We start from the raw sequence: 13578 nt of genomic DNA on the forward strand, positions 1-13578 counted from the left end.
TCTCATCGTGTAACAGAGACCAGAGTTCCTGAGAACATTGTAAGAATAGCAAAGGTTCATCTGACAATTGTTTCCAAGTTGAATTGTAAATTCCCATAACCTTGTCAAGTCATATGTCAGACGATCTATTTTTATGAAGGGAAAGTATCCAGGCCATAGTATGTTGTCTGAAACTGACTTGAGGGTTAAGGTTCAATGCTGCGCATTTCACGAATTGAACACTTAGCAATTGCTTTCAATTGTCATTGAATAAATGTTCTGAAGTACCTGAGTACAAACCATCGGTTGTGTCTCATCTTTGTTAGTCTATTTGAAAGCCGTCCAAGCAAAGTTTTGCGGACTTCTGGTGTTTGTTCAAATTGCATTGTGCATAGTAAATTGACCATACAAATCTGTTATGGTCAATCTGAGATTGGGTGTCCTTTTCTTAATTTCGTCTATGAATTGCAAGCAACGTACTCCCTAGAAGCCCTTCTTTTGTTTCTTTCCTTCGTCAAGTTTACTAGTAAAAGGTTGTTCGACCAGATGTTAATTGAACTATCTAACTTCAACGATATCTTCTCATTATGCAATCTTGTTCTTTCCATGGGAAGCATGATCATCCCTTGCACTACCTTTTTTCCTTCTCAAAAGATGGCAATTGTTCGTCCTAACATGTTTACAGTAGAATCTGGGCAAAGCCGTCGTGTCCTTCAAATTCGAAGGTTCACTGAACATCGAAAGTCCATGTGCCAGTAAGACGTTCTTCTTCTATCCTCTCTAGTCTGTTTGATAATTGGTACGTGCTGTTTCCAAATCCATTTCGTAGGCGAAGACCAGCAGTTTTGTCATTAGACTTTTAATGGGTCTTCCCTTCCTATATTTTAAAATCTTCGAACTCTCCAACATATCTTATGCAACTCTGCTTTAATTTCGCAGACTTCTATCCATTCTATATGGGGGCATTGTTTATAAAAATAAAAAATACTTTTTTTTCTTTACTTTACATAACCACCTGCGCATAGGAAGTTCTTGACGCCAACTTCCATACCAGCTAATGAGGTTGACGTTGGTTTATGTTTGGAAACTAAACTTTGGTTTGGTTTATCTTGCAGTTTTTGTTTGTTTCTTCTTCTAATTCGGTTTTTCGTCACTTTTTTCGGTTCCTCTGACTTTTACCCCACCTGCAGACAGTTGTGTCGTCAACATCTTCATAAATATCATATGCCATTTGTTTTTTTTGTTTTCCTTTCAACTTTTGTGTTTGTTGTATAAGTTTAGAATTTTCGACTCTAAAGTCAATGAGATGTTCTATAGATAAACTGTTTGGTCAGTGAACGTAAACTTTCCAATTGTTGTCTCGAAAGCTCCTTCAGACTTCAATATTTTATTTGTGAGAGTCTGTTTCTTTTTTTTTGAGATAAATAGCCGTTCATTCTTGAAAAGTGACTTTGTAGGTTAGGTGTTTGTAATTTCCCAGACCTGGCACTTTCCTATTATTGAATTTTCTCTTCAATCTGTAAAGTTTCTTTGACAGGTTTTGACATGGTTCTGAACTTTTGTTTTGGGTGTCCAATCTAGCCGTTTCAACTTCTTCGTCACTTTCATATCTCAGTAAAAAATTTTATGTTTGGTTTGTTTTCAACTGGTTGTTTAGGTTTTAAGTCGGTCTAAAACTTCCTGAGGTATAGAAGAACTTGACAACAGTGGTGTAGTAACTGCTGGAAGTCGACAAATCCATCTGTGAACCCATTTGTCCTCAAATGCTGTAATTGTTTTCATTTCATCTCGGTAAAAATTGTTACATTCCCACGTTTGAGGCGGTTAGGTTGGTTATTGTTTAACCCACTGTTGGTCATGGTTAAATATCCTCTGTTAAAGAATCTTTCAACCTGGTCCATATAGTGGTCCTGGCTTGGTTATAGTAGTCAATTTGCTTGTTATAATAGTTTTCCTGCTTGTCTTCGCTACAATTGTCTCCATCCTTGAACTTTTCTCTGTTTCAGATTTTGAAAAAGATTTGCTGCATCTCGTGCCTACGTCCCAACCTTTCTGTACAGGTTTGTATATGAATAGGTTGTGCTTTCTTCTCTTTTCAAGTTATAACTAATGTAGCTCAAATCTTTCCCCGTCCATTCCAAATGCACCTCTGGCTATTGTACTCCACTGCGGTAAAAATCTGGATGCAACTCCTGCTAATAGCGCACAAATAAACCCATTTCTTTATAGGTGTAAAAAATGACCGAATTCCGAACAAAGGACCCTATAGTTTATGCTAAAAGCGACAAAAGAAAGCACTTCTCAAAAAATTCTGATAACTCCTTTTGAACGATATCCTAGTTGAGTTAGAAGGGAAGTGAAAAATTGAATGCATCATCTCACCTCAGAGACCCTAGTCAAATATTTGAATCCAGTCAGGTGATGTGATATCGATCCAACCAAAAAATCTAGTGTATGTCAAATCTAGGTCCTCATAGGGAAGGATTTCGTGGATTACCAAATGCAGATAATGTGTATGCATATACAACAACAGGCGATCAAAGCAAACTTTTCGAACCATCTGTAATTTCATTTAATAAAGTTTCTGGCAATAATCCAACAGTTGTCATCAATCCTGATTCAAAGTTCCAAACGATCGATGGATTTGGAGCTGCTATTACAGGTTCCACAGCATATAACTTAAAACAAATGACTCAAGAAGCAAGAGACAAGTTCCTTAAAGATACATTCGATCCAGACACAGGTATGGGCTATTCTTTCATTCGTATTTCTATCGGTTGCTCAGACTTTTCTCTCAAAGATTTCACAGAATGTGATAAAGAAGGAATTGACAATTTCGCTCTTGATTCCGAAGATACAGACATTATCATCCCAATTATACAGCAAATTCTCAAGATTAACCCTTCTGTTAAAATTATTGCAACTCCTTGGACTCCTCCTATTTGGATGAAGGTTTCAGACCTGTCCACCCTTAGAAGACATAATTCCTTCATTTCTGGTTACCTTGATCCAAGACTTTACCAAGAATATGCTACTTATTTTGTCAAATACGTCCAAGCAATGGCCAAATACAATTTTCACATCTACGCCATCACATTACAAAATGAGCCACTTAATAAAGGCAACTCCGCTTCTTGTTTCATGGGCTACGAGCAACAAAGAGATTTTATTAAGACAGCTCTTGGTCCACAGTTCGCTGCAAACAACATTTCGACAAAGATCATTATTTACGACCATAATTATAACTACGATAACATTGTTACTCAAGAACATTATCCAGTTCACATTTACGATGACGCCGAGGCTAATAAATACATTGATGGTGCTGCTTATCATGCTTATGGTGGTTCCAACACAGAAATGGACTATGTTACTAGCAAATATCCTAATAAGAATTTATATTTCACAGAAATAGCAATTGGCGAATGGAATTACAATTTCCAGGGCGACTTGATGTGGAATACACGTGAAATCGGTATTGGAACCCTTAATAAAGGCAGCAAATGCGCAATCATGTGGAATTTGCTTCTTGATACAAACCATGGACCATATCGTCCAAATGGATGCTCCAATTCCTATGGAGCAGTTGATGTTAAAGTTCCTGGTTACTCAGAGCTCATTTACAGGTCTCATTACTATGATATGGCACATCTTTCCAAAGTTATTAAGCCAGACTCCATCAGACTTGGAACAACAGTCTCAGGAAGCTCAAATGTCTATGCTACATCAGCTATTAACACAAACGGATTCATTGGCGCTGTTTTACTTAATGATCAGGACCAAGACGTCACTGTTTCAGTCCACTGTGGCTCCCATGCATTTGATGTCCCGATGTCAAAGAGATCTGTTGTTTCCGTCATTTGGAAACAATAAATGAAAAAAAATTAATTTTAAATTTTAATAAATAGTTTCAAATATATATTGAATTTCCTCATATTTCTTCTGAACATAATTATCTAACACAATATATTATGATTTGAAACATTATACACAATCAGAATTTTGATTTTCTCTTTTTTTAATCTATAACCTTGTACAATGAAAAAAAAAAAAAAAAAATGGTAGTGGGGCTTCCAGGGGCTGCGCCCCTTCTAGCCCTGATGATGTTTAGTATAAATGAAGTTTTTATTCGGAAAATTGTTAGTCTTCTGGTGTGAATTCGGAGGACTCTTCTTCTTCCTCCTCCTCTTCTTCCTCTTCTTCGTCATCGTCGGCGGAGTGGAAGAGGACGTAGTTCATCCAAATTCTGTATGGACGTCCTGATTTGGATTTAAATGAGATGGACATATTTTGTGTGAGTGTTATTTCAGTTTCGATAAAGAGTTGGTGTGCTGGTTTGAATATATGTTCGACGTAGGAGAATTTGTGCAACTCATCTTCTCCCAATTCTGTATTGATACAGACTTCGATGAAGTCACCACTGAGAATGTCTTCACCTGTGGGCATATCCACAACAATTAAATGAACGACACAATAGTTGTGAAATTCATTAGTAGGAAATACTGTTGCAGGCGTATTATATGAGGGGAAAAATGTTTTTTCTTCCCCAAATTCATCTGCTACTTCATCTTCATCGTATCCGTTGTTAAAAGCTTTAAATTCATGTACAATTTGAGCAAATTGTTGACGGAGATTTGGTGGCATACGTAAGCAAGCTTGTAACAATGTCCTACCTTCCACACACTCAGCAAATATGGGAAGGTAGGAACATATAATGTCCGTCAATTGGTCCTGGTTGGGGACCAATTGACAGAGTTTTGTGTATGCCGTTATTGTTTCTTTAACGGTATTTGTGTAGATACGGTTATATGGAGTATTTCCCTGGTTGTTAAGGGAAAAATACTCATCCGATTGTAATTTCAATCTTGACCTCAACTCTTTGTTCGGTATTCTTTGGTCTATTCTTAGAGCTGTATTTGTTCGTGCGGGCTGTGATTTTAAAACATTCGAGTCAAGTTTTAATTGCTTCGAATTGGATGTCGATTTGAATTGGGAGTCTTTTGAGTTCTCCTGAGCTTGGTTCTGTATTAAAGACTGAATAGCAGTGTCAGCTTCTTGTTTTTCGAGATAGTATTCTATTGAATTGGGCTTCACTGTTCGAGACGCGTACATTATGAAAAATGAAATGTTTTTTTTTCGGACTACTCATAGAAAAGTTTAAAATAAACCGTTTTCGTCAACGGAGACCCCCTCTATTTTTTTATTTTATTTAATAGTTACCGTTGGAAAACCGTTCCATCTCAAATATTGAATGAACTATAAACGTTTTTTGTTTTCTATATATACTTTTTTGTCCAACGGTAAAACTTTTTACACAACGGTTTTTGAGAGTCGTCGCCGTTGACTTTTTTTGTAGAGCACTCAAAATAGTATAACTTTGTCCGGACAAGTAAGGGTCTATCGTCGCTACAGGAAAAGTTACAGGCGTTCCAAGGAAGTATGCTTTGAGAAGCCTTTTTCCCTTATAGAATGACATAGGACGGTTATTTTACAAAACTGACAACACTTTGACCGAGTAGTTTTTTGTGCTGAACAAAAAGTGTCATATAAACATATGTCAAAAACCGTTTTTTACTTCACTTAAAATGCCACGTAAGCTACGTAAGAATATACGTAAGAGGAAGAGAGCATTGAAACATCCAATAGTAAAACTGACACCACAACAACAGTTGCAACAACAAATGATGAATGACCCCACTATGTTGCAACAAATGTCAAGCAACCCTATGCTTTTAAACCGAGTTATTGGTGCACAGAGTGGAGGTTTAAGAGCGGCACTTTTAGCGAAAATGGCAGGCTATGGTGGAGCTGCAGACGGAACAGCTTATAACCCTCAAAGTCAAATGAATTTGAGTTCACTCAAAAATCAAATAACAGATGTCAAAAAGTCAAACATAGACATACAGAAACAAATAAGTGAAAACGAAAAGAAACTAGAATATGACAGACACACAAAGAAACTCAATGAGTTAAACGTAGAGAAAAAGAAGAAAGAAGAACAACTGAAAGAACTAAGTACAGAGGAATATGCGAAAAAAGTGTCAGAAAAAGCAGCAGAAGTAGCAAAAATGGAACAAGATGTCATAAATTTGAAAAACCATACTACTCAATATAAAATACTGAAAGATGAAGAGATAAAACAAAAAGCCCTGAAGACATATATGGATAGCGATGAGTATAAAAAAGAAGTTGAAGCAAATGTAAAGGCAGAAAAACTTTTACAGTTGCAAAACCAAACCGTACAGTATGAAAACTTAGCACAAGAAAGTAAAAATAACGACGCGGCTATGCAAAAGGCAATGAAAAGCGCAGAATATATAAAAGCTAACAATGACTGGTTAGATGCCCAAGCCAACGCTAAAGCAGCCCAACTCATAGGGTCAATAAGGACAAAAATACAAGCGGATGAAGATAGTTCAAATGAAGCTTTAACAAATGCTGACTTTAAGAACGCTTTCGAAGCTCTTCATAGTAAGGTGAAACAAGTGAACGACTTCTCATCTGGAAAGAAACTGAAGTCTGAAGGTTTCGACAAAGAGTTAAAAGAAGTAGCACAAAATATGACGAAAATAACAGATGCAGCAACGAGACAGGCAGTTCAAAGTGCCTATGACGCCGTTAGAGCAACTGTTGTGAAAAGTCAAGAAAAAGAGTTACAACAGACCAAAACAGACCTAGTAAATGCTTTCTTAAAAACGAAAAGTCAGGTAGGACATTACGCTGCAGATGGAACATATGTGCCAGCTGGTGGAACTTATATACCACCAAACCCTCCAAGAGAAGCACCTGCACCAGGACTACCTAGAACATTTACATCGTCACATGGACACAGACACAGGCATGCACAACAACCAGCACAACAACCACCTCCACAACCAGCACAACAACCAACACAACAACCAGCACAGCAACCAACAGTTCAAAACCCTGCACAACAACAACCACAAACAGAGCAAGGACATAAAAGAAGTAGAGAACAAGGAAACCAAGAATTCTTAAAAATGCTTAAAGAAGAGTGTGGTTTCCCAGATACTGTTGACTTTAGTGACAGATATAAAGAAGCTATTAGAAAGTTCAAGGATGGAAATACTGACCCGAACCTATTTAGCTTTATGGCTCAGCACCAAAACGGATATAATCTCAAACCTGGAAAATACAAGCTCGCTAAGGGATATGATTTAATAGCATATCATCCAAATGACATGGATGAATTTACTCCGAGATATTTGATGTCAGAGCTAAATGACAATTCAACTTTCGTCATGAAACGCGTAAAAAATAGAGACGGAACGAAAGAACAAAAGCTTATGAATGCGGATGACGTAGATAGGGAAATTGTTGAAAACGGTCTCGGAATATATGAAATGCCAGCAGATGAGGTACAAGAAACTCCACAGGAAGAAGTTCAGATACAACCAGACATGGAAGAAATAGTTCAGCAACAACAGCTAGAAGAGCCTGAAGGAAACGAACAAGTCCTTCCTTTGGAAACTAACTTCACAGAACTAGATGAAGATTTGGAACAGCCGAAAAATCTTGACCCTCAACAAGAGTATGCGGAGAATATGGAATATTTCCAAGAGTCTAAAAAAAATTCGGCTGACATAGTAGAAGAATATCGAAAAATGTTTGCCGACATACAAAAGACTCCAACATCAGATGAAAATATCCAGCATAGAATGGAAGAACTGAAAAAAAATGTACACAAATACAACAACCCTTTTTACTTACGAGCATTTAACGTTCAATCTTCGGATGAACTCGGTGAAAATAAAAGGTTAAATTTCAAGAAAACATATAGAAATGAAACATTGTTTAAAGTTCATTCAGAACCTAACCAAGATGGAAACAAACCTACTTTTGTTTCTGCAGACGATGGAACTACAATGAGATGGGGTCATAAAGCTAATCCGGATAGGTGGTTCATAAACTTACAACCACAATTCCAAGAAGTTGTAGACGCAATGGAAGTCAATGGTGAACCAGATATAGCTGGTATTTTCAGCGCGGCTTTAATGCCATTGAAAGATATGAAAGATGCAGATATTTTGGACCAGTATGAAATGAACATGGCTGATGGAAATATAACACCTGACGTTCTAGAACATTTATCTCAAAGAACTACACAGAACCATAAAGATGGTATATTTGGTGAAGAGTTTAGAAAGAAAGTTAGGGAGAGAGAAGGAAGAGAACCTATTGTACATGACCTTGCAAACGAAAGTTTACAAAATGTCATAAAAACTTACTTTGCAGACGATGAATCGAGAAGGGATGAATATTTAAGAAAACTCAAATGGACAGTACCAAATGAAATGTTAGTATTGAAAAACATGTTCCTTGACAAAATAAAACCAACTACAGAAATAAACGACGCAAGACTGAAAGATTGGGTAAAAGCTTTCCCATTCACAAAAGATATAGTTGGTAACATGGAAAGAAAACCAGAATGGCTACAAAAACATATATTTGGAAACGAGCTTATTCCATATGGACAGGCACTGTTTGAAGCGCTTGAACCGGAAACTCAGGAAAGAGTCATGCAAACAATACGCGAAGACTCAAATACAGACTATGACAAACTCTTTCTAGGATATAGGTTACCTGAGATGGGCGACCAGAGCCAAAAGGCAAAAAGGACATGGGAAATTTGCAACATACTAGATGAACATAATGCAAAGATGCAACAACTTCAAGCAGAGGGCAATGAAGGAAAAAGAAGAGTTAAAAACTCAGTCAGGAAGAAAGTAAAGCTTGGTCGGAGTGGGTTCTATTATGACATATAAATCCAACTATTCTATATTTTTACTCATATGAAATGTACGCCGCTCAGAATATAACGCCAACAGTTTTGGATGCCATGAATGGAAATGTTTCCGAATGGTATAACGAATGCGACAATGCCATTAGAAGGTCAGAAATAGTTCCTGGAACTTACGAATATACAACTGCTGTTTCTTATGGAAACGTAGGTGAGTTTGGAGAAGGTTCTTCAACAACAGTAGATATTGCTTGCGACAGGTTTCATATAATTTCTATTGACAACTCTTTCTTATACGTGGAACAAGACATTGAAATAAAACCTTCTGCCAAGTTGTCTGACAAGAAAGGTTGCAATGGAATTTTCTATGTCGGATACCAATATGCTCCAGAAGTTTTCATGGGATATAAGATATATTCTAACTCTGACTTAGTTCAAACAGTAACATGGGCAAACTATGAATGGTTCGCTTTGAGAAACTCAGTACAACCACAAGCTAGAGAACAAACAGACCAGTATGCCACCATTGAGAAAATAAGAAGACTTGACCCTAACGTTCCAGGAGTTTATGTTGACCTTTCTGGACAAACTGCAGCAGCAGTAACCAAAGTAAAACTGAAACTTAGAGTTCCTTTGTCATCTTTCCTCATCTTCAGGTTTTTAAGATACTTGCCAAACTGGGCAGGAAAAATTTCTATCGAACTTACTCCAAGCAAAAATAACTTAGTCATTGCACCAACACAAGACCCATTCACTCTTACAGAAGTAGTGGGAACAAATAAAATGTCATTCGCCGACTTTTGCAAAAACAAAGTTGACTTAGACTTTGGTTTCTCAAACCTCAACACTGAAGTAAACTATTATTTCAATGCTGCTGGAGATGCTTGGGACCCAGTTAAGTTCACATGCGAAAAGTTTGAATGCAAGAGAATAGAAAGCAGACTTGCAGTCTATATGTTGGACCCAGATATTTCAAATGCTTTAGCTGCCAAATATATTGCAGTTCCACTTATGTTCCCTATACACCAAATATCTGTCAAAGACTTTGCAGGTGAAGTTGGAAACCAAAGTGCTGACCCAGGTGCAAGAACAGATATTGCTTTAACAACTGCAATGAAACATGCAGATACTATGTTTGTACTGTTCAGACGAACTATAAATGACTATTCTTGCTTCTACAACCCTGGTATTAAATACCATATAAACATAGATGGCAAATATTATCCAAGAGAAGAATATTCTACAGTTGAGGATATGAGGTCATACAACTTGACATTAGATGCTATGAACTTTAACAACAACTTCACAACAACCATTAACCCTGAAATGCAAAGTTCTATTATGCCATATGTGAAAGTATGGACTCATACAGGAGGTCAAAAAACTCAATATACAAATGGAGACCGTTCAAACTTTTGGCTTGGCATTCCATTTGCTGACTCAGAAGACTTTATGGGTGGTATTTCAACTGTTGGTACAGTTCAAATACAATATACTGGTGACAGAGACGGTCCAGATGAATTGAGAGCAAAGAAGTTTACAAAACCAATAGCACTTTTCACGGAAGATGCTCTTTTGAAGATTCGTTCGATGAAACCTGCTGGGGCTCCTCAGATTGGCATAACGACAGCTTCCATCGAGCAGATTTTGGCAGCAGGTCAGTAAGTTGTTCTTGAACTGACTTCTCTCCGTCAAATATTGACAGTACGCCAGTTTTGACATAATATTGTAAGATAAACTTTCCTTTAGAAATATCGGTCAGTTTTGTTGTTATATTTTTGTCTGCTTCAAGAACTTTCACCATTTCAGTTATACCAACTTTCTTTGCTTTATGAAAATATTTTGGTTCAGCAAATATTGCTATTCTATAACATTTTCCATTGTTTGTATAAAGAACTATTCTGTCAATGAACTTGTATTGTTTGTGTGTGTAAACTTTGTTCTGCTTCAATTCGAAGAGATACTCAAATACGTCCATCTTTTTATTCTAAGTAAAATGTCATTTCCGAAAAATAGAAGCGTAAGTGTTTCAAAAGGTTTAATGGCGATGGCAGATGTGAAGTTAAATTCACCAACTCAAACAAACAGTCAAAGTGTTGTTGTCAATGTCAAAGAAAGAGATGTTGAAGTGGGGAAACCATACGAAGACGAAGATGGTATAACAATAGTTCCTGTAAAAGAACAACCAACATACCCTGAAGTTAGCAGAGACTTAAGTTCTGTTGCAGATATTCGAAACGACTACCAACAACTTAAAGACAAACTTAAAACTCAGGAGAAGATTTGTCAAGCTTTGGGTATAATGTTAAACTTGGTCGAACACAACCCTGTAAAAGTGAACTCATATGTCATCGCACCTCATGAAGTTTTGAAAGAACTATTGAAACTTTTGACAGAGGCAGACGATATAAACATCAAAGAAATAGAACCCGACATTGCTTGCTGTGGTGTTTCATACAATGTCATTGACAAGATATACGTTATGAAAGGAGGTGAAACGTTGAACTTAAAATATAGTTTCCCAGACGTCATAAAAATATTTGACGACCACAACATTTCATTAAAATTTACTTGCTAAGTAAATGGCAGAAGACATAGTGGTTTATACTATTACGACTAAAAACCCTGAGTCATATAATTCTATAACAACAAACTTACAAAGTCCTCAAGGACGATATTGTAAACTAACCTTAAACACAATGACGACTAAAGCCTGTTTTGCTCTTTTGACACCAGAAGACTTTATTGTTGTGAATGGTAAAAAATACTCCTTTGAAGATACTTACTCAGATATACCACCAACAGGTTTTGTTGACTTATTTAATACTTTACGTACGAGTGTAACATGTGCTGCAACTAGAGCAGGTTTCATTATGTTTGGATGTCCGACTGAGTTTACTATAAACGATATGAGCTATAATACAAAACTTATTTCTGGTTTTTACTACCAACAGTTTCCTATAACAGGAAAAGGTGTCATACAAGGAATGTCTATTCCATTGACATTAAGCACACCAATCTTATATATTGTTTCAAACTTAGGTTCAAAGTGTTATTCGAATGTCGACAGAAACTATTATGACCAAAAGATACTTATGCGTATAAACAATACTTTCTCTGCTGGTTTGCCTATTGTTCATTCGAATGCAGAATTTTCAACCTTAGTGAACTCAAACACTTTGGCAAGTATAACGTTGACATTAGTTGACGCAAACTTTGTTCCTGTAAAACTTTTATGTCCTATGTATTTGTCAATGACGGCAGAAAGTTTCGAATTGGAAGATGCAACTGGTGAAAGTATTGTATTACAAGAACAACTTCAACAACAAATAGCTCAAGAACAACAAATGGAACAACAAAGTCAAGAATAAAAATAATATTTTTTTTATTTTTATAAAAATGTACAGAATAGATGTTTCAGATTTTTATGACTTCCAAGCCTTCAGAAATATGTGTCCATTTAGAGACTATAACAAAGCAGTCGAGAATTTGAAACGTTTAGTCATTTATGTCGACTCTGCCCCAGAATGTTATGTCATGAAAGAATGGGATGTTGTCTTTAACAAACCTAAAGCGACAATAGTTTCAGAACAAGAATGTAGACAGAAACTTAAGAAAATAAAAGTTGTACAAGTTGGAATGAAGATGTTAGATGCTTGGGATATCTTATTGTCAAAGTTAGAAGATTTTTCAGTTCGAGGTATAAAGTTCTATACACCTTCTCCAAACTTCTATTCTATCTTCACTGGATATAAATACGAACAAGTAGAATGGAAAGAAAATATTATAGAAGCTTGGTTAGACCATGTCAAAGAAATTATATGCAATGGAAACGAAAAGGTTTATGAGTATATCTTATGTTGGTTTGCAAACATCTTACAACATCCAAGTGCTAAAAATGAAACTGCTCTCATTATAATTGGAAAACAAGGAACAGGTAAGAATACTTTCTTTACAGATATTTTGTGCAAACTATTAGAAGGTTATTCGAACCCTAATATGACAAACTTAGAAAACATCTGTGGCAAGTTTAACTCCTCAATTGAGAATATGAAACTTATAGTTTGCAATGAACTTCAAAGTATAGATACAACAAAAGTTTTAAACTCAGATGCTTTGAAGAGTCTTATAACAGATAAAGTTGGAGTTGTTGAAAGAAAGTATAAAGACTCAAGAGTTTGTGAGAATGTTGCAAACTTCATTATGGTTTCAAACAATACTGTTCCGATGAAGTTAGAAAGTTCTGACAGAAGATATGTAGTTGTCAGAACGTCAGATTCTCATATGCAAGATACAGAATATTTTGACGACTTAGCAGAAACTTTGACATCTGACTTTTACAACCACTTGTTCTCATATTTCATGACATTAGATATTTCTAAGTTCAATCCAAGACAAATTCCACATACCGAAGAAAGACAAACATTGTTAGAAGCAAACAAGAGTGTATATGAACTGTTTATAGATGAGACTAACTTTGAGTGTTTAGATGAAAGGTCATTGTACGATTCGTATAAACAATATTGTCAAGAATATGGTTATATGGCAGCGTCTAAACGAACATTCTTGGCAAATGTCAAAAGTCTTTTAGATGTTCAGAACGGCGTATATACAAAGAAAAATTTTTATGAGTAAATTTTAAAAAAAATATTTTTTTATCCGATAGAAAAGATGACGAAATATATTTCAGTCAACAAATATATGTCAGGACTTAAAGAAGAACTAGACCCATTCGCTTATTTGAATGTTTACTTCTACCATTTTGAAAAGTCTTCATTCAGCAAAGTTTGGAACATCGAACCAGTTAAGTTTGCTATTGTGACTAAAAATGGTGCGAA

General features: G+C 36.1%; 7 protein-coding genes and 1 pseudogene across 8 annotated transcripts, besides 1 other annotated feature; 7 read left to right on the forward strand and 1 right to left on the reverse strand.

Moving 5' to 3' along the window:
* Positions 1 to 2356: 2356 nt before the first annotated feature.
* TVAGG3_0667960 (glucosylceramidase protein) lies at positions 2357 to 3984 on the forward strand (the record flags this gene model as incomplete). Its single annotated transcript, XM_051242281.1, has 1 exon — positions 2725 to 3852. The coding sequence occupies one exon, from the start codon at positions 2725 to 2727 to the stop codon at positions 3850 to 3852; it is 1128 nt and encodes a 375-aa protein (XP_051088868.1).
* A 36-nt stretch (positions 3985 to 4020) lies between these two features.
* Positions 4021 to 13578: part of a mobile genetic element that runs on past the window's edge.
* On the reverse strand, positions 4120 to 5091 carry TVAGG3_0667980 (uncharacterized protein; the record flags this gene model as incomplete). The annotated part of the gene is made up of 1 exon (XM_051242282.1): positions 4120 to 5091. The coding sequence occupies one exon, from the start codon at positions 5089 to 5091 to the stop codon at positions 4120 to 4122; it is 972 nt and encodes a 323-aa protein (XP_051088869.1).
* TVAGG3_0667990 (protein of unknown function, DUF4106 family) lies at positions 5565 to 6479 on the forward strand (the record flags this gene model as incomplete). The annotated part of the gene is made up of 1 exon (XM_051242283.1): positions 5565 to 6479. A coding segment is annotated over one exon (915 nt), but the record flags the coding sequence as incomplete, so codon positions are not given.
* Positions 6540 to 7280, forward strand: TVAGG3_0668000 (protein of unknown function, DUF4106 family; the record flags this gene model as incomplete). The annotated part of the gene is made up of 1 exon (XM_051242284.1): positions 6540 to 7280. A coding segment is annotated over one exon (741 nt), but the record flags the coding sequence as incomplete, so codon positions are not given.
* Positions 7287 to 8242, forward strand: TVAGG3_0668010 (protein of unknown function, DUF4106 family; the record flags this gene model as incomplete). Its single annotated transcript, XM_051242285.1, has 1 exon — positions 7287 to 8242. A coding segment is annotated over one exon (956 nt), but the record flags the coding sequence as incomplete, so codon positions are not given.
* TVAGG3_0668020 (protein of unknown function, DUF4106 family) lies at positions 9140 to 9944 on the forward strand (the record flags this gene model as incomplete). Its single annotated transcript, XM_051242286.1, has 1 exon — positions 9140 to 9944. A coding segment is annotated over one exon (805 nt), but the record flags the coding sequence as incomplete, so codon positions are not given.
* Positions 9995 to 10405, forward strand: TVAGG3_0668030 (protein of unknown function, DUF4106 family; the record flags this gene model as incomplete). Its single annotated transcript, XM_051242287.1, has 1 exon — positions 9995 to 10405. The coding sequence occupies one exon, from the start codon at positions 9995 to 9997 to the stop codon at positions 10403 to 10405; it is 411 nt and encodes a 136-aa protein (XP_051088874.1).
* On the forward strand, positions 11323 to 13375 carry TVAGG3_0668040 (annotated as a pseudogene). Its single transcript has one exon. A coding segment is annotated over exon 1 (2053 nt).

Source organism: Trichomonas vaginalis, chromosome III (assembly GCF_026262505.1).
Source record: "Trichomonas vaginalis G3 chromosome III, whole genome shotgun sequence".
In the NCBI taxonomy this organism is placed as follows: Eukaryota; Parabasalia; order Trichomonadida; family Trichomonadidae; genus Trichomonas; species Trichomonas vaginalis.